This window comes from Elgaria multicarinata, chromosome 17 (genome assembly GCF_023053635.1).
Source record: "Elgaria multicarinata webbii isolate HBS135686 ecotype San Diego chromosome 17, rElgMul1.1.pri, whole genome shotgun sequence".
In the NCBI taxonomy this organism is placed as follows: domain Eukaryota; kingdom Metazoa; phylum Chordata; class Lepidosauria; order Squamata; family Anguidae; genus Elgaria; species Elgaria multicarinata.
In genome coordinates this window covers 13,826,526-13,849,894 of record NC_086187.1, presented here as the reverse complement: position 1 = coordinate 13,849,894, position 23,369 = coordinate 13,826,526, and the positions used below count along the sequence as shown (strand labels likewise).

At 44.4% G+C, this 23,369-nt stretch overlaps 1 protein-coding gene across 2 annotated transcripts in view; it reads right to left on the bottom strand.

The window, feature by feature from the left end:
• Window positions 1-1,534: 1,534 nt before the first annotated feature.
• RAB40C (RAB40C, member RAS oncogene family) overlaps window positions 1,535-23,369 on the bottom strand; it is a 41,840-nt gene continuing 20,005 nt past the window's right edge. The window contains exons 3-7 of one of the 2 annotated variants that reach the window (XM_063142993.1): window positions 19,090-19,150; window positions 15,526-15,586; window positions 12,554-12,631; window positions 11,330-11,552; window positions 1,535-2,149 (exon numbers count right to left, since the gene is read on the bottom strand). In XM_063142993.1, coding sequence (XP_062999063.1) covers window positions 1,977-2,149; window positions 11,330-11,552; window positions 12,554-12,631; window positions 15,526-15,586; window positions 19,090-19,150 — 596 coding nt within the window. In that variant the 3' untranslated portion in view covers window positions 1,535-1,976. Of the gene's footprint in view, window positions 2,150-2,296; window positions 5,649-11,329; window positions 11,553-12,553; window positions 12,632-15,525; window positions 15,587-19,089; window positions 19,151-23,369 lie in introns of those variants that run through there. The other variant, XM_063142992.1, reaches the window with a different exon arrangement.

Below are 23,369 nucleotides of genomic sequence, written 5' to 3'. Positions count from 1 at the left end.
TGAAGCAGTGAGGGGTGCATTAATGTACTTGTTTGCTTATTCTTCCCCATTTTGTGTGTGTTTTTCTTTTTTAAAGATCACATATGTGGGAGGGGGGTATCTCTACGATACAGCCACCTTCTAGGTCTCCTCTGTTCTTTCCCACTACTTGCTACCTAGCTGGTGAAGGGCGGCTTGCTGGTTTGAAGTAGAATTCAGTATCAACAGAATGGCCACAGTGCCTCTACTTTGATCGCTTCTGGTCTCAGCTTACGGGAAGGATGGGCAAGAAGATAAAATGGTGAAAAATTGCTTATTCTCTACCTATAAGAGGATGTGGAAGGACTCTCCCTGTGCTCATTTTTTTTTAAAATAAATTTCATATGCAATATTTGGACTATAGTTGAAACAAGCTAGAATTGAACTGTTGTTTACGATCCTAGCTTGCTCATTGACTGCAGTTTAAACTAACCACAGTTCCCAAGTTTGGACATAGCAAGGAACGTTCCTTAAGTCTAAAAACTGAAATAAAAGCTTCCAATCTCCTCCACATGGCTGCTTTATAGGAGGAGGAAGCATGGAAGTCCCTGGCTTGTGCAAGAAATGTTAAAACATAGTTTAGTGTTATGCATCAACCGGGCAACTGTTTTCTGATGGCTATTATTGGAAATTAAGGAAAGTGTATAGCATGCAAGACTGGTTTTCTGAACATCTGGGACATTCTTACTTAGGACATCCTAGGACTTACTGAAATCTGAGGAAGAGTTATAAGGGGGGAAATGAACACCATGTAGCACTCGTATAGTGCTTTCATGTGTTTAATATATTTCACATACAGGTCCTTCGGTAAGGATTATAGCAACTGTTTATCACAGGTTGCCATTCTTGCCCACATTGCAGGTGAGGTAGGGGCTAAGAAAAATAACTTGCTTTAGCCTACCCTAGTTGTTCCCGGAAGAGGTGGGATTTGAATAAGCGGCTTCTGATTGAGAGCTCCGTATTAGCCACTTTGCTAGGTATATCATAGAATCATAGAATAGTAGAGTTGGAAGGGGCCTACAAGGCCATCGAGTCCAACCCCCTGCTCAATGCAGGAATCCACCCTAAAGCATCCTTGATAGATGGTTGTCCAGCTGCCTCTTGAAGGCCTCTAGTGTGGGAGAGCCCATGACCCCCCTAGGTCATTGGTTCCATTGTCATACCGCTCTAACAGTCAGGAAGTTTTTCCTGATGTCCAGCTGGAATCTGGCTTCCTTTAACTTGAGCCCGTTAATCCGTGTCCTGCACTCTGGGATGATCGAGAAGAGATATACAACTGGTGTTTCCTTCCCTGGATGAGCAAGGGTTGTACACTTCACTCAAATCCCAGAGTCATGCCTCAAATCAGTAGATCCTGAACAGCCAGGAACAACCATGGAAGGACAGTCAAACTTAAATCTTGGAAGATGTTCAAATGCATGCACCACCTTACCCTGCTCTGCGTACACGGCCCCCTCACCACGATCTCTCCCCAATGTACACTGATGGTGCTATATAAATAAATAATAATAATGACAGAAAGCCACAATTGTAAGAAATAGGAAACAAATACTGGCGTAAAAACATGTTAGGAAAGACTTGATATCTCATGGTTTGAAGGTTTGTAGTGTCTGCTCTGTATCATGCTTCTACTTTACTCATTGAAGAGATATAAGATAGTCTCAAGGGCATAGTCTCAAGGCCCATGATGCAGCAAACCTGTGGATGTGAAGCAAGTCTGGATCTGGTCACTGCCTGAATGAGAGGCAAACTGAGAACGCCCATGGAAACCACCATGGCGTTTCATCAGGGAAGGAAGGCAGGATGTAATTTCTGTAAGTGAAATAAATCCCTTTACAGAGGCAAGGCTTCTCAAATACATTTTAGCCATGTGGAGCAGTTACTCTAGTATACCTATTGTAGACCAGTATGGCAACACACACTGCAATGAGGACATTTTTTTTTTCATTGTTAATGAATTATCCTCTAAAACATTTAAATAAAAACAGTAAAAAAGAAACAAACCCAGAAGGGATCCATGGGCTGGTGTGCAAAGATTGGTTCGCTTGGCACAGGATGAAGATTCTCCGTTCACGCAAGTGTGAAGAAAGCATTCCGCTTTGATCTGACCCTTCGGTCCACGGCCAAACGCCTGTTCATTTCAAATGAGGTAGTTAGCAAAGTGCTTTCCACTACTCCCTCCTGGGAATATCCCATCACCACAAGCCCCCTTAATCCCCTTAAATCCACCCAGCGATGCTCTTGCCCCCTTCTCCTCTGCCCTCCCGCTGTCCTTCAGCAACGCCTCCTTAAAGAGCTCACTTGCTTGTCACAGACAACTTCCAAAGCCCACAGGGTGGCTTTAAAACAAGATTTTGTTTTTAATTTATATAAAAACCATCGGTTTAACAACGTTTACTGTACAAAGGAATTAAAAACAGAGGAATGGTACAAGTGTTCGACAGCAGCTAGTTTCTAGTGTTTGATATCAGATCACATTCTTTTGAGTTGAACATTAATAAAAGAAGGTACGAGTTCAGCTTTGATTGGCAGACATTCCAGAGAATCTCGTTGCAAAGAATTTCCATGATTAAAAACCAAAGAAGAAAATTAAGACAGGCATTTAGGTGAGGGCTGTACATGTACAACGAGGGGGGGAGGGGGGAGGAGCAAACAAGTGCAGGTAACTGAAAAGTGTTCCTCAATATGCTGCATCTTCTGCTCTCCAATACCAAAGTCTCCATGGCCACCTCTTGCAAACTATGTACACACTTTATCAGATGCTGGAGAAACAATAGGGAGGATTTACAGCCTGTCAAGTGGGGGGCGGGGGGTGTCCCTGTAATTCCTCCGGAAAAAAAAACAATGCACATTCTATAGCTGTTTTGGGAAGTGGCTATTTTAAAACCAAGGGTGGAAAGATGGCTGTCCAGGCTGCCTCCTAGATCACCTGTTCACCCCACATCCCCAGAATGCCAGGCTGTTGAGTCAGTGATTGTCTCCCACTCCATTTTGAGCAAGTGGCAACAGGTGGCCATGGCTGTGCGGACATGCCCGGTAAATCTCCAAGCTTCCATGCTCCTGCCCTGGATTTGGCTCCGGCTTTGTTCACAGCCCGATGAGATGCCGCTAAAGGCTTTCCCCTGCCCTTGACCTGTCCCCGCTACCCTGTTTGAGCTGGTGCCAGCAGCAGGGCTGGGCTCACCCTTCGTGCCAAGCAATCTCCGAACAGTCAATAAGTGGCGGCTGTGCCAGCCAGGCTCCTGTCAAAAGTTCCTGAACAAAATGGGCAGTCAGCTGTGCGGCAAGCATTTCCAGCGTCATACGCCCCATTCCAAGTTGCAACGCGGTGGGTGGCCAATCCTAGCCGGGGAAGCGGCTGCTCTTGTGGGAAGCCACCAGGAAGGAGGCATTCACCTGGTCGGGGGGGGGGGCAATTGGGTGGCAGGGTGGGTGAATAATTCAGAGACTCCACAATGCCATTTGCAGGATGCATCATTAAAGCTGGTAGGTGACTGAAGTCTGGCCCTCCATCCACTTTTGCTTTATTTGCTGTCAAGCTACTTCTCTAACATAGGTTAACATGGACTGGAAAGCATTATTGACCACCAAGGCTTGCGGACACAACTGCCAGCATGCTACTTGTAATCCCAGTTGAAGCTGAATCGTCTGTCCAATGCATATGCACAGGCAACTCCAAGAGCTTTCAGAATTCAGGCAAAGAAAGCGCAGACTGCACACAAAGAGAGAGAAAAGCACAGAAGCTGCAACTAGGCCTGAGGAAATCAACTATCCAAATGGACTGACAAGGGCACTGAAGGAAGAAGCTCAATTCGACATCCGGCAAAGTCCTGGTTTACAACAGTATTAAAGGCCATCTCAGTTCTAGGTTTTGGTGGCCTGATCTAATCAATTTCCCAGCCCCACACACCAGAATCTTACTCCTACAAGGCTCCTTCCTCACTCCGTAATAACGCACAGTGCTGGTTGACTTATGTTCATTTTTGAAAAGTGAAGAGGGATATATAAGGAATCCAAAAAAAGTCAGTGTGCCCTGGATTTCCACTTGGGGTCCCTGAACTGCTCTGCAGCTCAGAGAAGCTGAATAAATGGCACTGTTTAGCGATACCATACTACCAGGAAAACCACAAAGCAAGCTGCTGAATGCCAAGCAACATAGCATGCAAGTACTTCTGTTCAGCCAGAAAACATGCTGCAGAAGAAGTTTAGTTCAAGAGCCCCAGATCTCCCCAAGCTTCCCACCACCCAGTAATTACGTCAGGCCATAAAAGAGCAGCATTTTCTGATGGTGTTGTCTCCTTCCTTCCCAGCTGTGACCTTCTGAGGTTTGGTATAGCCAAACCTTTTGCCTTAGGACTCCTGGAGGCAGGAATGGCTCCAGTGCAACCCCTTGATCAGTCATTAACCAATTCCAGATGTGATCAGAGCCCCCGGCCACACAGGACAGCAATGCCAATCAAAATGCTGCCCTTGTTGCCCATTTGAGCCATGCACTTGTTACTAGGAACGTCTGGAAAACTTAGGTTCGAAAGAAAGAAAAAATAATGAAAAGGAAAGAATTCTTCCCTCCTTTCAGGAACAGAATTTTTAAAAAAATATCTCAAGAGCAACCCTGTGCCTCTCATACGATTCTCAGAGTGTTTGATCATTTTGCCCCTTGACCCCACCAACCGCCCTCCTACTTCAATTAGCCTCAGGATTCAAGGCTCGGTGCTTCTATTTACAAGGCGGCATAACGTTTTTCCATCGATGGCCTTCCCTTAAAAAACAAACAAACACAGAGTGAGAGAAAGAGGAATGGGGTGGGGGGAGAACTTTAAAAAGTAGTGAGATAATTCCTTTATAAATAAGTGAAAATGTCAAGCGGCCTGCTTCCAAAGGCTCCCCAGCCAACCATAGTTTTTGTTGGGTAGAGGCAGAAGTCTACCACAGCGGGATTGACTAAATCCTGGCCCCTGTTCTTCTTCTTTTGTCTCAAGAGTCAATGTTCACTGTAGCACCAGCAATCCACTTGGGAGCCCAAGGGTTAAAGTCGCAGCACAGAGTCCCACCTACCCGCCACAAGTACAAGGAAGAGTCCTTCTCTTGAGGCAGTTGTGAACCCATCCCTCCAGAATAGAGCAAGGAGAAAGACAGACTGCCTTCTGGGAAGGTTGGCTTGGCATCACCTTGCCCTCACCACGTGGGATCCTGCCAGCTCAATGCTGGTCCATAAGCCCTTTGCCAATCCTGTAGGCCGCGCCATCAGAGTGACAAGAGGAACGGGTTACGTGCGTGTAAACATCTGTACATTGGTGAGCAGGTGCAGGCGCGTGAGGCTGGAGAGGACGACACCCCAGCGCCGACTCGCTAAGAGATCTTGCAGTTGTTCCGCGAGCAGTTCTGCGGCGGGCTCTGCGGCGGGCGGATCGACTTGGAGCGCTTCAGGCTGTTGCCTTTGCTGCCGCCGCCGCCGCCGCTACTGGCCAAGGAGTACGAGCGGCCATGCATCATCACCGCGTTCATGCCGTTGGCCATGGAGAAAGACTTCAAGTGGCTCTTGATGGTGACAGGAAGGGGCAGCTTGTCTATGAGGTGGACGGGCGTGCAGGAAACGATGGCCCGGCAGCAGAGGTCTTGCAGGCTGAACACTGCGGATCGGATGGGGGAAGGAGAGAGAAGACACAGAATCAGAAGAGATGATCCGAGACCACAGGTGCCAAATCAGCCACGTCGCTTGAGGGAACACCTGCATCAAACTGACTTTCATGCAATTTCCCCCCTTGAAAAGAGCATGGGGAGAACTTATTTATTTATTTATTTTATTTAAGGATTTTTATGCCGCCATTCAGCCAAAAAAGGCTCTCACGGCGGCTTACAAAAGTATTTCTTGACAGTCCCTGCCCACAGGCTTACAATCTAAAAGACATGACACAAAAGGAAAGGGGATTGGGAGGGAGGAGGAGGAGGGGGAAAAGGAAAGCAAATTCAGGCACTACAATCTTAGTTGCAAAGTTCAGCAGTTACAGTTGACAGCAGGAGGGAGGGGGCTCTCAGCTGGAGCTGGACTCAGTCACGGTGGAGAGGTGCCTGGCTGCTGCTTCCTCCCTCACTGGTGGCCTCTGCAGAGACAGTAGGTAGCAGGAGGGAGGGGGCTCTCAGCTGGAGCTGGACCCAGGCACGGTGGAGAGGTGCCTGGCTGCTGCTTCCTCCCTCACTGGTGGCCTCTGCAGAGACAGTTGGTAGCAGGAGGGAGGGGGCTCTCAGCTGGAGCTGGACCCAGGCACGATGGAGAGGTGCCTGGCTGCTGCTTCCTCCTTCACTGGTGGCCTCTCCAGAGACAGTAGGTAGCAGGAGGGAGGGGGCTCTCAGCTGGAGCTGGACCCAGGCACGATGGAGAGGTGCCTGGCTGCTGCTTCCTCCTTCACTGGTGGCCTCTCCAGAGACAGTAGGTAGCAGGAGGGAGGGGGCTCTCAGCTGGAGCTGGACCCAGGCACGATGGAGAGGTGCCTGGCTGCTGCTTCCTCCCTCACTGGTGGCCTCTGCAGAGACAGTAGGTAGCAGGGGGGAGGGGGCTCTCAGCTGGAGCTGGACCCAGGCACGATGGAGAGGTGCCTGGCTGCTGCTTCCTCCCTCACTGGTGGCCTCTCCAGAGACAGTAGGTAGCAGGAGGGAGGGGGCTCTCAGCTGGAGCTGGACCCAGGCACGGTGGAGAGGTGCCTGGCTGCTGCTTCCTCCTTCACTGGTGGCCTCTCCAGAGACAGTAGGTAGCAGGGGGGAGGGGGCTCTCAGCTGGAGCTGGACCCAGGCACGGTGGAGAGGTGCCTGGCTGCTGCTTCCTCCCTCACTGGTGGCCTCTGCAGTGACCTTGGTGTAACTCACACCTCATCCCGTTCCCAGTCACCAACTGTCGCCATTGAACAAGTCTTCCTACAATGTTTCACAAGGTCCACCTCCAGGGCTATAACCCTGCTCCTTCTCCAATATCAGAGCCTTGGTAAATTTTCCTGGCATTTTCAGCTTGAATTTGTATTATCCGCTTTAATCTTATTTATTGATTGCATTTCCATATCGCCCAATAGCCAAAGCTCTCTGGGCGGTTCACAAAATTAATCTTTCTTCTCAATAGTATGGTAATTGCTATTAATTAATGATTTGTGTTGTCAGCCACCTGGATCATTTCTAAAACAGAAAAAATGTGGTAAAATAATAAATCATATTCTGTTTGTTTTTCAAAAAGCGGATTTTGCACATAGGTGCCCTTTCACGAGAAATGATGAATTGCACCCTGTGCTGTCACAGAGTTCTGGGGTGTGCTATCAGTTCATATAGGGAACCAAGCAACCAGCCCGAAAGCACAAATCTGGACTCGTGTGCCGTTTCCAGCACAGTGGCCACACCCAAAGAGCTGCGTTATTTGCCAGTATGGAAAAGCTGGCACTGTTCAATGTTTTCACAATTCAGTTCCTGCCGACTATGAGGACTAGAAACTTGTTTTTTTACTTTTAGAAAAAGCCAAGATTAGTATGTTATACAAAGTATAGAACTGAGATGTAACAGCCCCGAGCTTTGTTAGTCTCCCCTAACCTGGCACCCTCCGGATGCTTTGGATTACAACTCCCAGGATTCTTGACCAATGGCCATGCTGGCTGGGGCTGATGGGATTTGAAGTCCAAAATTTCTGGAGGGCATCAGTTCTCCATTTGATCAGTTTATATGTCTTTTCCTACAAGTCTCATGCATTTCAATTTGTGAAAAATGGCCCCATTTGGGAGCAGAGTTCTTTCTCCCCATTTCACAGACAGGGAACTGAAGCAAGCGAATGGGCAACCTGCCCACGGGAATTTCAAAGTTGGGAATGAACCCGCATCTCCTCCCGAATTCCTGCGTGTTAATCAGGTTTCGAGGGCCATTGTCAAAGTAATTAATGCCTCCCCACAACCGGCTGGCGGGAAGGCTGACTGGCTGGCTAAGTTATGTCTGCAGAAGACACACTGCATATCAATTCCCTTCCAGACAAAGCCCTCGAGACTGCAATTAAAACGGGAAGAGGGCTTCCCTGCCTGAAAATTCAATGAGAGGGGACAGGCCCGGTCTAGAGGTGAGCAGACATACCGCATGCCTCGGAATACAGCGCATTCCAGTTTGACAAGTGTACAAGCCCTGGCAACCTCAGGCAAATCATCCTGAACTCTGACCCCTTCCCACAGCTGGCCTGAGACCCTAGGAGCAAAAGTGGCTCACACCCATGAGAACCCACGGCTTCGTGCTTCTTTCGAAGCAATGTGCAACCTCCCAAACATCTGCTTCATGAAGCAAAACAACTACAAGGGGCTGGGCACATTTGCTTTGATGAGGCCATGGAGAAACGGGCTGGAAGCGGAGGGCGGGGTGAGGGTGGGGAAGAGGAAGAGAGAAAATGCACCCTACTTCTGCTGCTTTAGGGACTGACACAGTTAGGGCCGCTAAACGGCTTTCATGTAGGGAGCCAGAAGGTGAGCGACGATAACCTCACCTGGATACAGTCAAAAGAGACTGCCCAAGACAGGCAATGAACCCCTCAAAGGCCGATAGAACTGCTGGTTTTAAGACATGTCAGGTCTCTATGCTTCATCAGCTGACTGCTGCCATGCAGAGATTGCCAGTTAATTTATCTGCTTTATGTATCCTCCTGTCACCTAGTGCAATGCCCCAGTACATGTGTACTAGCTGTGTACTCTCCTAGCGGAGAACAGGAAAAGAACCTCCCCACTCCTGACTTGCCTTTTCAATCAAGTTGCCCGTAGGGCAAGAACAAGGGATAGTGTTGCAACCTGACCTTTCTGCCAGCCTTACATTTGGGGAGGGAGAGGGGGGGGCTCTCTCTTTTTTGACTTAGGAGGCTGACTGTGACTAAGCGAAAGAATCTCTCCTCCACAGAAAGTGTACCGTGCCATCTTCTGGCAATGAAAGTAAATTGCACCTCACAGAAAAGGCAGCTCTACCATACCCTGCTACTGCACTGGGCGAATCCTTGATCTGGCTTGGTCTCAGGCAGCTCCTCAAGTTCCCTCTTGCCAGGAGCCGACTGGTAGCAACTGACAAGGACGAATAGCCTATTGCTCAGGCCATGCCTATGGCTTTTCTCAAGAGATCCCAAAAGTCTGCTCTAGGAAAGATTGGATTCTTTGACACAACCCTGTATGCATTTAAGAAGCAGAGGGCCAGTTACAATTTCCCCAATGAAGCTGACAGCTGTGACATCTGCAGCAGCTCCTGCCAGGACTGTCAAGGTAGCATTTTCAAAACAAAACCAAAGTGGTTCCATGTTCCACGTGGAAGGCCCAGCAAGAACTGGAGACGTGGGTTAGGGAGGAAGGATTTAAGTGTTGATGGCACTGGGGAACATTTCGAGAGATGTTGGCCTGCATAAAGGAGGAGACAGGCTCCACTAGAACTGCAATGCAAGGAAGCCAGTGGTGCTTAACATCAAAAAGGTCACAGGGCAAATTTTAAACAGATTTCTCAGTGAAAGGAGCTAGGGAGCATCTCCTTCAGGACGATTCATTCCTTCGAAATGGGATAATGTTTCAGATCCTTAAGGACAGGGTAGAACTTGACAAACGCAGAAATGAATTGCAACTATTTTAGGAATACCAAAGAACCACAATAAAAAAAATGTCCTCAAAATGACAGGGAGGCGATTCGATGCTAATATCAGAAGTCTCAAACCCATCATGGGGGAAGATGGAGGTCTCATAAGTGCTGGAGAACAACAAATCTTATGTAATCTTATGTAAACCGCCCAGAGAGCTTCAGCTATGGGGCGGTATAGAAATGTAAACAACAACAACACGGCACAATCAGCTTAAGTGGAAGCCAAAACTATAACTTAAGAGGGAGTTGGGATAGTCAAATCACTGCAGGAAATAATTTAAAACTACTGGAGCAGAATCTCAGGTGGAAGGTATAGCACAGACATGAAGAGGTACAAAACAATGAAGACAAAAGCACAAACTCTGGCAAAACAAGAGCAAGTTAATAAGGCAAGCACAAACCGATTTGGAGAGCATATTGCCCAATATAAAGTCAGCCAAACAATAAACGTTCTTTTCAATACATCACAAACAGGAAACCAGCCCAGGAAATAATAACACCATTACACAATAAAAATGTAAAGAGAATTCAGAAGAAGGATTTTTTTGCACCAGTTCTCCATTGTGGAAGATGCTGGACAGATGACACCCATGTCTGAAGTGTTTTTTTACCCAGAAGAAAATGTGAATATCAGTTGAAAAATTGAAAATTAACAAGTTATTGGGAGAGTTCAGATGATTGTATCTTGATCTTTTGGCCATACATGCAGCCCCTTTGCTCCAGCCATATTGGGGGGAGCCAAAAACAGACAGACAGCCACCTTCCAAGAAATCTTCTATTAACTATAGTTTCCCATTTCACCTGAAACATAGTTTTCTAACTATGGTCCCCCCACTCCCCATTTTGAATCTTTTAGCCATAATTTCCCAATTCAGATGAAACAGAAAAATAATAGTTAAATTGTAGACTCCCTGGTTTATTAAGATGCTTGCGTGAAAGTACTGTCTGCACGGTCAAAAGACTCGTTCACCTCTCAGCTTGTTAAGCCAGGACATGATTGTCCAAATGCGGTTGCCAAAGTCACTATAAAAATCTGACATGGTTCATTTTCTAACGAAGATATGCAATGTCATTAATTCAGCATCCTTGAAAGCTAATTCATACCCTGACCTGCTCCTAGGATTTTGTTAAGTGACACCCACGCACTTTCAAGCCTATTTTCACAGTCCTGGGAGCTATATAGATTAGCCCAATTTGCTCAGATGTATGCAAGAAACTACTGTAACCTGTTTCATATCAATATACAAGACAGTCAACTGCTCTGAAGTGGAGAGCCCCAAATCAAGATTTTAGATTGGAGCCAACTCTAGGAGAACAGCATAAAGCAATTTCAAGCAATTCACAGGAATCGGTGGAGGGTGGAAAGAGTGGGAAAGAACCAATAGCTACTGATTAGGGCAGAAGGCCCAAGAAATATGGGACTCCGTTTTTACCTCCAATATTAATGAAAGGCTGTTTCAGATGTTTTGCACTGTTTTTGCAAAGGTGAGAGATGCTTGTACTAACAGGAGCAAATTGACTCACAGTAACTTTCATGATAGAAATCACCCATTATGTTGGAGCAAGCTTCTATATCTGCATTCAAGGAACAACAGTGAGAATGCCATGTGCCCTGGCCCCAAAATCCTAGAAAACTGATGAATAGCTGGCACATCTATACCTGCCTTTTACACGGCGGGAACAGGAGCTCACTCACCTCTGTTGGGCCTCCAGATCTTCTCCATGCCATGCCTCATCAGCACAATACGAGACAGCTCCGTGAAAGACTCAATCACATTAAAGTTGCACAACGGGCTGACCTCAAAAAAGGTCATGCAATTTTTCTCCGCATAGGATCGGGCCTGCTCCGTCGGCACCTGCCGCTTGAAGGCCAGATGAAGCCGGTTGCCAACCAAGATGCGAGGCACACCAGGGGCATGCTTTAAGAGAACACAGCACATCTTTAAGAACATTTGCATTTCTATGCCAATCTGAACTCATGTCCTAACACGTTTGTCCCCTCACCTGTGCAGAAAAAGGGACCAGCAGTGCCTCGGGCTATGTTCAGTGCCCTTATCTTGACTCTACCCAGAGCCCAATCTAGGAAGCTGAAGTTACTCAAGAAGGAATTGCAGGCTAGAAGCTGGCTTGGCTTGCAATTAAGGCAAGTCCTGATGTCTAGCCACTGTTTCCATCCCTTCCACACTCTCATTTGGGGGAAACTACTTGCATCCTTTCCTCTTAAGGCTTGGCAAATAGACACCATTCCTAAAACCTGTCAACTGTTTTAGGCCTTGTTCTTTTGGAGGTAGCAAACAGTTTCTGAATTGTGCCACTTCAGACTGCACGTTAGGGCTTAAATGAGAGTTTGCTCCACCATATTAAAAATATGTTTATGCCCCTGCATACAAAATATTGGTGCACTGTGGAGAAGGAATGCAATCTGGCCTTCACCCTGACAAGTCAGTTTTCTTAGTGCAGGTATGGAGGAGCATTCACTCATGTAAGCCCCTAGCTGTAGTCTGATGTGGGACGGCCCAGACATGGATTTACCACCTCAATGAAAACTAGGTCTGCAGCATGGATAGCTGAAGGTTCTCCATTTTTCAAGCAGGAACTGGAATCCTTTCCTCATCAGGGGAGGACTTACTGCCCTTTTGGATATAAACATGTTTCTTTGGAAACCCACATTCCTGACAGTGTCAAACCTCCCATTTTGCTTTGCTGCTTCATCGTAATGCCAGGTTTTAAGATAGAAGCATTTCAGCTTGCAGCTTGCTGTAACAGCACCTAGTTGGCAAGATCAGCTTCAACAATAAGCAACGTTCTAGCAGGAAACCAAGAGTTTACTACATCATGACTAGATTTGTTGTAGATGGACATTAAAACAACAAAAAAGCTCAGTTTCATGGCAGTCCAGTGTGATCTTCGCCATTCTTACCTCATCTATTTCCTTGATCCACCGGTCTATTCCGTCAAAAGACCAGCGATTGGTGATGTCATACACCAAGAGGATTCCCTGTGTGGAATAAAACACTTAACTAATGAGTATCAAGTTTTTAAAAAGCTGGTGGAGGTTGCTTGCATGCAACGGTATGCTGTTAAAGACTGTCAACTCGAACTAATACACCATTGTCGAGTCACACCTATGGGCAATGCAGTGACTTGCACAGCTTCCTGAGATTTATTTATTTATTTTGGCAGGAGTGCATGTGGAAAAGAAATCTGCTGGAAAAGCTTATGCTCTGCTTGTAGCAAAACCAGAGATGTTTGCAATCAGCTACTAGGGCCAAGACTGGTGGATTTGGGGCATGCACTGAACTTTAGAGAAACCATTTAGGGTATCCACGACACATGTAACAGAATGAGCACACTGCATTCTCTTTGCCTATGGTTTCCCCAAAGTTGAAACGTTGTACCACTTTGAGGGCAAGAGTTGAGTGGCCTCATCCTTGTCATGTGGGTGTGGTATTGCCTATCACAACCCGAATAAACTTGCCCAGAAGGAGAGCAAGGTGCAGATGTAGAGAGCTGTTCTTTAGGAATCTAGCACATGGAAGACCAACCTGCTGCATGGGAGATATGAGTGGCATGGCAATGATAGCTTGCGACATACCTGGACAGCAGCATCGGTCATCTGGGCTATTGCATCTAATATGGTAGCGTAAGGCTTATTTTAGAGATTTAGCAGATCGATTTTGCTCATTTTTGTTCGAAATGGAAACTCGAGCAGTGTAGAGGGGCAGAAAATTTTGAAACGTTGAAAGAGTTCAAAGCTTAAGCTTTAAAACCAATTCATTTCCTCCAGACCAGATAGGCAGGACAGACCCTCCACCAGAAGGAAGATGGACAGCCCTGCTCAGTGTGGCATGAAGGTGGGCCCTGCCCAAGCCACGTGGTTAGGCTGTCATCACCAGTGGGGAGGGGGAAGGAAAAGGAGGCAGCCAATTGGGGCACATGAGGGAGGGGCCAGGCTGCATGCAAATTTCAGAGGGGGGGATTCACTATGCATGAGCCACATTTGCATGAGCCCCTCTGTGGCGAAGGGGCTGAGGGGCAAAAACATGGGAAAGGAGCAGGGCTACGCGACACGGGCTTTGCACTATTAAGAAGCAGATCTACACTATCGCCAAGCTCAGGAGACTAGAGGCAGGATCACCACCACAAAGCACAGAGGTGTTTCAAATATATTACAGCACATTAGTAGTACAGTACTTCTCCTTTGGACTTGACTTGTGGCCAACTTGCCAGGCAGGGTGCCACCACCGATCTACAGGGTGTGCAGCTTTAGAAGCTCTCTCAATATGTTCCCTACCAAGAGGAAGAAGGCTAATTGTCCTCCATGCACTTCAGCAGTTCACAGACACACTACCAATAGAAACTGGGAGCAAATTGGAGTACCTGCCCACTTGCACCTGGACTGCACATGCATGATGTGCAGATCCCTTCAGCTGTGAGCTTAGCATCCCTCATCAATTGTTAGTGTGACCACAGGAGCTGGATAGGCAGCATCAGAATTCTGGATACTGGGCACTGAATTCAGAGTTCAATTCAACAAGCACTTCATTTTTGAGTCACATTTTACCTACATGAACTGCCTGATTGTGTTATACTATCCTCGGAGTGTTTTGACTAAAATTCATCATGACCAAGGGGTGTGTGAGGGAAAGGGGCTTAGCCTTCAAACCTCTTAGTGATTGCCATTAAGTGAACATTCATAATTCTCTTAGAAAGGTCAACAAAATACATCTAAGGATCAGTTAGAATCTTAGATGGCAAGACATGTCATTTCAACAAACTGGCAGACAGTGTTAGAGAAACTCTTCTGGAATCTGTATTGACTTTCTAATTTACCAGGGATTAAAAATAAGAGCTCATTTATCTAGAGCTCATAATCATTTCATAGGTGACCATCAGCAAGTCCCACTTCCTATGTGACAACAAAAGCAGAAAGGTGACACAAATCTCTTCACTTCCAACATTTCCCCCTGCTTTTGTGTAATTTATGAACCAGTTGTTTCGTGTCACCTTAAAAGATCCACAGAGTTTAAGTTTCCAGTCTTTTAAAAGTTCGCTCACTTTTTCAACGGCCACGTCTGCAAGTAACAATAAGCCAACATTGTTGGCTTATCCTGGTTTACTGTAAACAAGCAGTGAGCAGATAAAACAAACCAGAAACAGAAAGCTTTGCATTATGTCCAAACCTGGGCTTCTGGTTTTTTGCCTCCAAACAAGCCGGGATGTGTGAGCCAACAGCAAACACTAGTTTGTTTCTGGCTTATCAGCCTGGCTTCTTTAGCAACATACCAGGAAACTGGATTCAGATGTCAAAGCAAGCTTTCCATTTTTGGCTTGTTTTCCCCCTTGCATGAAATGGGAGCAAACAAACTGCATATACTGGCACACTGCTCATTCACAATAAACTGGGATAAGTCAGCAATTCTGACTTATTATCTGCAACTGCTCCCAATTGTTAACTTGTTTTAGCCCACTTCATTCTTCCATTTTTCCTTCTGCTCAAGCAATTCACTTCTACCTTATACTATAAAATGCATGCCACTTACAAGTATTTGCCTGTTTCTGATCATATGATAATCAACTTTGTGCACTGAACACTGAAGGTTCTCCTTCACCTCCCCTCCTCTTTTACTTACAAGTCACAGTGAGAGTGCTAAATGAAACCTGGCCATATAAATAGGTTGGTGAGACCTTACTTGCTACTCTGATTAAATGAATGTTTCATAATACAAAACACGAATATGGATGCATTGTGGGAAACACACCAAAATACAGTCACAGACTCCAAGTCTTTTCCACTTCCCAACATTAAACAGCAAATGGCAACTTTGTACAAACATTTATTTCACTGGAAAGTAGTAACAGAAGCCAACTAGCATTGCTGGCAGTACTTACCTGAGCTCCTCTGGAATAGGATCGGAAAATGGTACAGAACCTTCCCTGGCCAGATGTATCCCTGAAACACAAAAATAAAAATATAGGAGGCATTCAGACCTCACCATTCCATTTCCCGCACAGGTTCTTGAGGCAATGACAAATCTATTCCATTTGATGACCCATTGGTCAAAATTGGAACCATATCCTACTCAGGATGATACCTTCCACTTGCTTATGACTGATTGATTTCTTCCCCAGGATGTTGTGCTTCATACAGAGCAAGATTTCAAGAAACTTGCGTATTTATTTTATTTATTACATTTCTATACCGCCCAATAGCTGGAGCTCTCTGGGCGGTTCACAAAAATCAAGTACACATAAGCTGTGTACTCTCCCACCCCATGCTTAGGAAGCCTGCTTTAGCTTCTCTTCTTTATTTCTGCCCCAGACATGTCCACACCATTCTTGTGCACAGAAGCCGTAACTGTTTTTTCCGCAGAATATACACAGGAGTATTTTACAATTAATGTTATTAAGAACCAATTGATTGTGTGCACAAAACATATCCCATTATGACTTAGTTGCCCAGGGACACAGAGATTTGATGTTAGCCTCAAAGAATTTCTAACCATTTTCTAGCCCTGTTATCAACCCAGAGCATCTACATTCCAAGCTACATCTTAGCTCATCATCACTCCATTAATGGATGCAGGTCAATATTGCGTCACTTCCTAGAGGCTTTTGCTGGCAAGATTCAACTGTGCCAAGGTTACAGCAAACATCTCTAGAGCCTGCTCAACCTTGGCCTTCCTCCCTTTGAGTGTTTCAAAGGTGGCAAAAGTTCTGTGTGTAAAATCCTGATGAAGTCCTTCAGCAAACATACCTGGTGGGCAAACTTATCATAGCTATACCCGCTTCCTATTCTATTTGGAGGACATGTAGATGGGTGGGTAGAGTCACAAAAGAGCTTATTAAGTGCTTATTGTTGTATCTTCTGTCTTCTTGATATTGGAGCTAGGACTTGACTTCACTCAACCATAGGACCACCAATATGAGGCAGAACGAGAGATGTGGGAGACAAAGATTTAAATCCTGATTCTGCCATGGATTCACTGGGTGACTTTGGCCAAGTCACTACTGCTCAGCCATATTTTCTCTATTTAATAATCATAGCATCCTACAGAAGAAAACAGTCTGAGACCAGGGAAGACCATATCCTCCCACAATAAGCCTGTCCATTCTAGGAGAATGGCCCTGATTCTGCCTTTGGTGATTAGACAGGTGGAAATGGAGGGCTTTTCTCATCATCACTCCTGGGCTTTAGAACCACTGTTCTGGGAACTCACTTGGCCCCCTCCCTCCTGCACCATCTCTGCACAACAAAACCCTTTTTGATCTGGAGGACCTTTGAGTGTTAACTTGTTTAGTAATGCTTTGCCTTCATTACTCTGATATTCTAAAATGTGTGAATGTTTACTACTATTGTAAGCTACTTTGGAAGCCCACTGTGAGCAGACAAGTGAGATATAAGTGCATTTTTTTTAAATAAAAACCAAGGTTGCTGTGAATATGACTCTATATTCCCTTTTAAAATGCAGTAGCTACTTTGTACAATCCATAAAGGTCAACAGACATTTACATACTACTCTATGAGAAATGCAAATTGCTTCCAGGTGCGCAGAAAGTATATTTTGTTAATTGGACAATGAATTCTCTTTCAGACGTATGTTTGCCATAAATGATTGATATACAAGGGTATGTGGGCTCAGAATAATATTACCAGCACAAAAAACCAAGCCTTATTGGCAAGGCCGTCTTAATGCATAGGTCAAGGTGGTGGTCTCCCCTTCACCCATGCACCCCCCCTCCAAACACACACACACACACACACACACACACACAAAACAAAAATGTTGGAAGCAGTCCTTCAGTACTGCCCAGCAGTACAGAGAGTTCTCAGCTCTTTATTTAAAAAGCTGCATCAAAACAAGTCATCTGCTTCTGGCGGGAGAAGACACATTCGGGTCCAACATTCAAAGACTACTCCGAAGGCCAACAGAACACCATGCGATTCTTACAACTGTGTTTAGGGCGTACAACGTGATCTGTAGTAAACAAAACGCAGGGTGCCTTAAGGATACCAGCTGCCTCAGAGCCTGGGTAGGTTTAAGTCATGCCTTTGAATCTATTTAAACGTTACCGCACACCAAGGGGCATCACCAGACATCTGCGATGTTATGCAGAGTGCTGTGCTGACCTGAGCAACTGCCTACTGACGTGCAAGCTGCGGTCAGGTTAGCCACAGAGCACGCTGCAGTGCCTTGGGCCCCACTGCGCTCAGTGACCTGGGAGCGGCACAAAATAAGCAGCTGGAAGCCTCATCACTCTTATTTCCCTATATCAGATTTCTCAGAGAGATCAGATTTTCTGTGCAATGAAGTCAGAGGAACTTTAAGTTTCTAAACAGTTCACACACGCAGATCTCATTACTGCATAATTCACAGGGACCTATTTTAGCAAACTCTTTACATTGAAACTGAGATTATTGTCTATGGAGCATATAATACAAGCTGCTTATAGCACAAACCAGAAGCTCATGTCTTCTCTGCGGCAGCAACTAGCATTAGCTGGGAACTACACTTTGCCTCATAGGAGATAGTGGGAAGTTATTACAGCAGAGACTTTGTGACTCAACATTCACACACCACCCTCCCATGAAGAAAATGGCCAAAAATCAATGTCCTTATAATGAACGTTAAGCAGGAGCCAACAAGGCTAGGGCTAGACATTGAAAGAACCATTACCCCCAAGCCATAGGGTCAGATGTATGGCAATACATCAAACCGGCCCAGAGAAACAAGACACCCATGATCAACACAGCATGTTTTCTGCAGAGAGGGTTATCATATTGTCTGATTGCAGTGCATTTTCTGCAGGGCTGCTTGTTAACCATGCAGTGTGGTTTATTAGCCACACTGAATAACCTAACAACAAGCCTGGGTTCGCAAAGTGGCACTCTTGAGGAAAAATAAACCACACTGCAAGGTTAACAAGCCAAATTGCAGAAAACACGTCGCATTCAGATAGCATGACAACCCACCCTACGGAAATCGCACTGCACTCAGACAACACAATAACCTATTGTGGGTTAGTGTGTTGTGTTAACCAGGTCTTAATGTCTCTTCCCCCACCGTCTTTCCTTCCTTTTCCTCATGTATCTTCACCTGAGATTGTAAACTTGTGATCAAGGATTTGTTATTGTTGTTATATTTTATCTGTTTATGTTTTGTTATTGCTTTTAGGTGATTTTTAGCAACAAAGACAATGGCACATGGAAAAAGAAGGGACTGCTTGGAAAACCAGACCATGGAACACAGGGAGGGATTAGGAAACCTATTCCACATGCTGTGGTAACGTTGCTTTGTGAGAAATCTGTCACAGGTATTTATGAACATATCCAGATAACTAAAGCAGCGACTTCTAAGCGAACAGGCACACCATCGTCATGAATCCAAGTTCTCTCCACTCTCAGGTCAGGTAGCCACTCCAATGCATTCGGAGATTTTAGCAATGCAAACTTACCAGAGCTCCAATTTCACCCTTCTGCCATCTAACAGGATTGTTGTGGTCTTATAGTCAATTCCTGTAACAAAAACAATAAGAGTTGTGACACACAAATAACTGGCATATGGGCATCATTATTATGCATAAGACCATCATTATTTATTAATATAGTGCCATAAGCATTCACAGAACTTTCCGGAGTATAAGGGTATAGGTCCCTAGCCAGAAAAGCTTAAAAACCAACACAAGAGAAAACAGGAAAGAACATGCAATTATTCCAGCTCCATGTATTTCGGCTTAGTTACATTACATTCCTAACCATAAGGAGTTGTCACAATACCAAGTGTTGAGATGTTTTTATACATATATGGAAGCTTATGCTAACAAGCAATTAAGAAGTGAAAAAGGGTGGTAAACAGACAAATAGAAACATTTGGTCCTCTGTAACACAAGCATTTAGGTGATGAGGAGTAAAGAATGATGAGTTACTTTTGCAAATCTGATGGTTCTAGTTATGTTGTCTGTGGTTTTATGTAAATGCCTTTCTTTTTTGCATTTTGTATAATGTATTTTTTAATGGTTTTTAATTTTCGTAAACCACCCAGAGATCTTCATCTATGGGGCAGTATAAAAATGTAATAAATGAAATAAGATTAATATTTAGTAGCAATGTTGTGTTTTTATTATTGTCAGTACAGCTTTCTGCATGTTGCAGTTTTGGTATGTCTGCATGCATATGCAATTCCAGATCCACACACAAAAATGTAGAAACCAAGACATACTATAAATTAATGTTGAAACTAGCTTAGCAGAAAGGGACAGTCTTGATGGCATAGAGAGCTTCGGCTATTGGGCGGTATAATAAATAAATAAATATAAATATCAAATATACATCCGGTCAAAGAGCTATGCTTTCTGAATCAGGCAGCTTTCCCAGTACTAAGTATACCAAAATATTTTATATATATTCTATAGCAGCATTCCCTAACTTGATACCCTCCAAATCAGGGGTAGGCAGCCTGGTGCCCTCCAGATATTCTGAACTACATTTCCCAGAATTCTTGACCATGGGAGTTGTAGTTCAAAACATGGGAAGGCACAAGCTTGGGGAAAGCGGTGTAAATATTGAAATATTCAGGGTTTGGGACCAAGTAACTTCAAGGACCACCTTCACCCATAGCAGCTTGCCCGCACTTTAAGATCAGAAAGAGAGGCCCTTCTCATCTGCTCACCTATGAGAGCAATTAGGTGGGTAATCACATGAGAGAGGGCCTTCTCTGCAGTGGCCCCACACCTTTGGAACAAACTCCCATTGGAGGTTCGCCATGCACCATCCTTGCAAGCTTTTAAGAAAACATATTATTGTACTGTGGCCTTCTCATGATATGAGTATTGCTGTTGCTGCTATTGCCATTGTTGTTCTTGCTGGTTTTATTGTTGGCTTTTATTGTTTTCAATTGCTATGTTACTGTGTTTGTTTTTATTGCTTTTAATATTTTAACTGTTTTATGTATTTTATTGTTGTAAGCCGCCTTGTGAGGAAGAAATGTTTCAAATAAATAAAAATAAATAGAACTCTTATTTCCCTGCCACACATTTGTGTCAACAACCCTGGAGACCTGGACACCGTGCCAATACGATCTCAGCTGGTCACCCCTCTTCCTGCCCCTTCCAATGTTTAATTTGCATATTAATTAGTGCAAATTTCAAAGAGGAAGTTGCTGGCAACTGCCCCATGCGAGATCAAGGACTACTTCATTTAATAATCTTAAAGGATTGTGCAGATTCATTGTTTTCATGGACACTGGCTACCAAGTCAGCCAGGTTTGCATAAAACTGAAGATTTAACAGATAAGCAACAACTATAAATTATTGACACTTTGGTTCAAAACCTGAACTTAAATACTTATGATCTCTTAAGGCTGATCCAGTAAGAAAATCAAAGAAGACGCACCACACTTAAAGAGTGCTTCCAGATGGAGGACTCTTAGTGCTACCAACCAAAAGACATTTTAACACCATTTCAATTTTTTCTTAACGTTTTTTTTCTTGTAAGACAAAAAGATGGAAGGAGTGGGAAAACACGGGACGGCTACAAGTGGAAGATGATAGTGTTTGGAACCCCTGTAAAATTCCACGTTTGAGGCAAGGCGATTGCAGGATAAAAGCCTTGTTTGGAAACAGTGCTGGGATACAACCCCAGCTAGAGGAGACTCCATTCCGTATCTCACCAGAATAATTTAGGATACGTTCAGACATTCTGGCTTGTGACACTCCTATTGATGCTCTTTGACTACTTAGTGTCTATGATTAGCTCAGTTCTCAAAATTATGAGCTATGAACTACCAACTGATTGTGAACATTTACTTCCTATCTCATGGACCACTATTGTTCAGCCCAGGAACGGCCTGTTCTTCTGTAAAATTCTGGGCAGCTAGTCTGCCAGTAAACTTCAAGATCCTTTTTGCAAATTGCAAAGACACACTGGCAAAATCCCTCAAGAATGAATATACTCTTTTATTTCTCTTTTTTACATGGACGTGTAAAAAAATAAAAATAAAATCTATGTTCATGTTGCCAGTTCTATTCAAACTTTGTCTGTCAGCACGGTATGACAGATTTTGTGCATAGAAGAAAAAGCAACAAGTATACACTAACACATGTGCACAGTGACTTAACAAGAGCAACAAGGTTATGAAATCCCTGGCTCCAGCAAATGCATTTGTAACACGGCGGGGACAAACAAGAATGAGGAGGCATACTGCCACTCCTGTTCACACAATGCCAACCCAGAGCGAGGGAATTCACAAATACAGGCCTGCTTTTTTAGACTCATGGTCCCTTTAATCACAATAACCAAATGGCTGCACCAGTTCCTCGCAGAACGCATGTACTACAGGCACAAAGCACAGCACATTTTAAGACCACCATGAAAACATAGCCCTGAGTCTCAACTAGCTTTTTGCCTAACTCACCGTTGCAAAAAACCTGAAAACTTCACTAGGAGAAAGCCATTTCAATGAAATAATAGTCCAAGGTGGTGCAGTGTGGTAAACTGAGTTGGTGTAATGAAAGTTAGCAGAAACGCATGCATAAGACTTAATGTAGTTACATTTCATTGGGCCATCATGTCATTCGCACGTACAAAATTGGGCGTTCGCACAGAAAACTAGCACAGCAAAATTCCACCTAGAAAGCATATTGCAAACTACACTTACTACTACACTTACACTTTTGTAAGCCGCCATGAGAGCCTTTTTTGGCTGAATGGCGGCATAAAAATCCTTAAATAAATAAATAAATAAATAAGTACACATACATGTTTTTCCTAGTTATATTCAAACAGCAAAGGCCCCTTAGATTTATGGAGCCTATTAAAGACTCCACATAGCTTTGTATTCGCCCCCATATTGGAAGGTATCTTTCTATGACCAGCACACATAATCAGAACGGTGGCCACAATTCTTTGCTGCGGCAGATAGAAATCTAATGACCAGAAAAAGTCCCCGCTAACTACTAAGCAGCAACCCAGCACACAGGTGAATATTTCTAGATCATAGGAACCAGCAGTTTGATGAAGTCAGGTTGCCAATTTTTTTCAACTTTCTCAATATTTCATCCGCCATTATGGAGATTAAACCCCCTTACTATGTGCCACAATCCTGAATTGCTGCCAGCTATTTAAATTTGAAAAGCTGGACACTAATTGTGATCATGTAAATAATGTCTTGGCCATATAAACCTTTCAGCTACAGGAAGGTTACAATGGAGTCTTCCACTCTCATTTGTCGCTTTAGGGAAATCTTCACAGGACCATGAGTGAATGCAACTCTTCCAAAATTCAAATGTGAACAAGGCAGAGCTAACATGGTTGTGCCACTAGATGACACTATTGCACAGAGGTTTTGGGGATAGTTATTAATATTGTCTTAGATCTCAATTGCTGTGCGTTACATGTTCACACACACTTTCTTGTCTCTGATTCTACTTGGTGTTTTATCTTATTGTATTTTAAAGCTTTTCTTTTATTCTGTGAGTCACCTAAAATAACTTATAAATAGCCTATAAATAACGCAAATAAAATAAAGTCAGGGAAACCTGATTAGGTCAGACACTTCGCATCTACACGTTACAAGTTTCCAATGGAAATTGCAAGTGATTAAACAATGATGTTGAAGACTGAATGTTTAGAAACAGAAGTTTAAGTATTCAGTTATCCAGATGCACACTCTAGCAGCAGGCAGTGTACAAGCCAGGTTTGACACCATTGCTTACAGCAGGCTTGCACAACATGACAC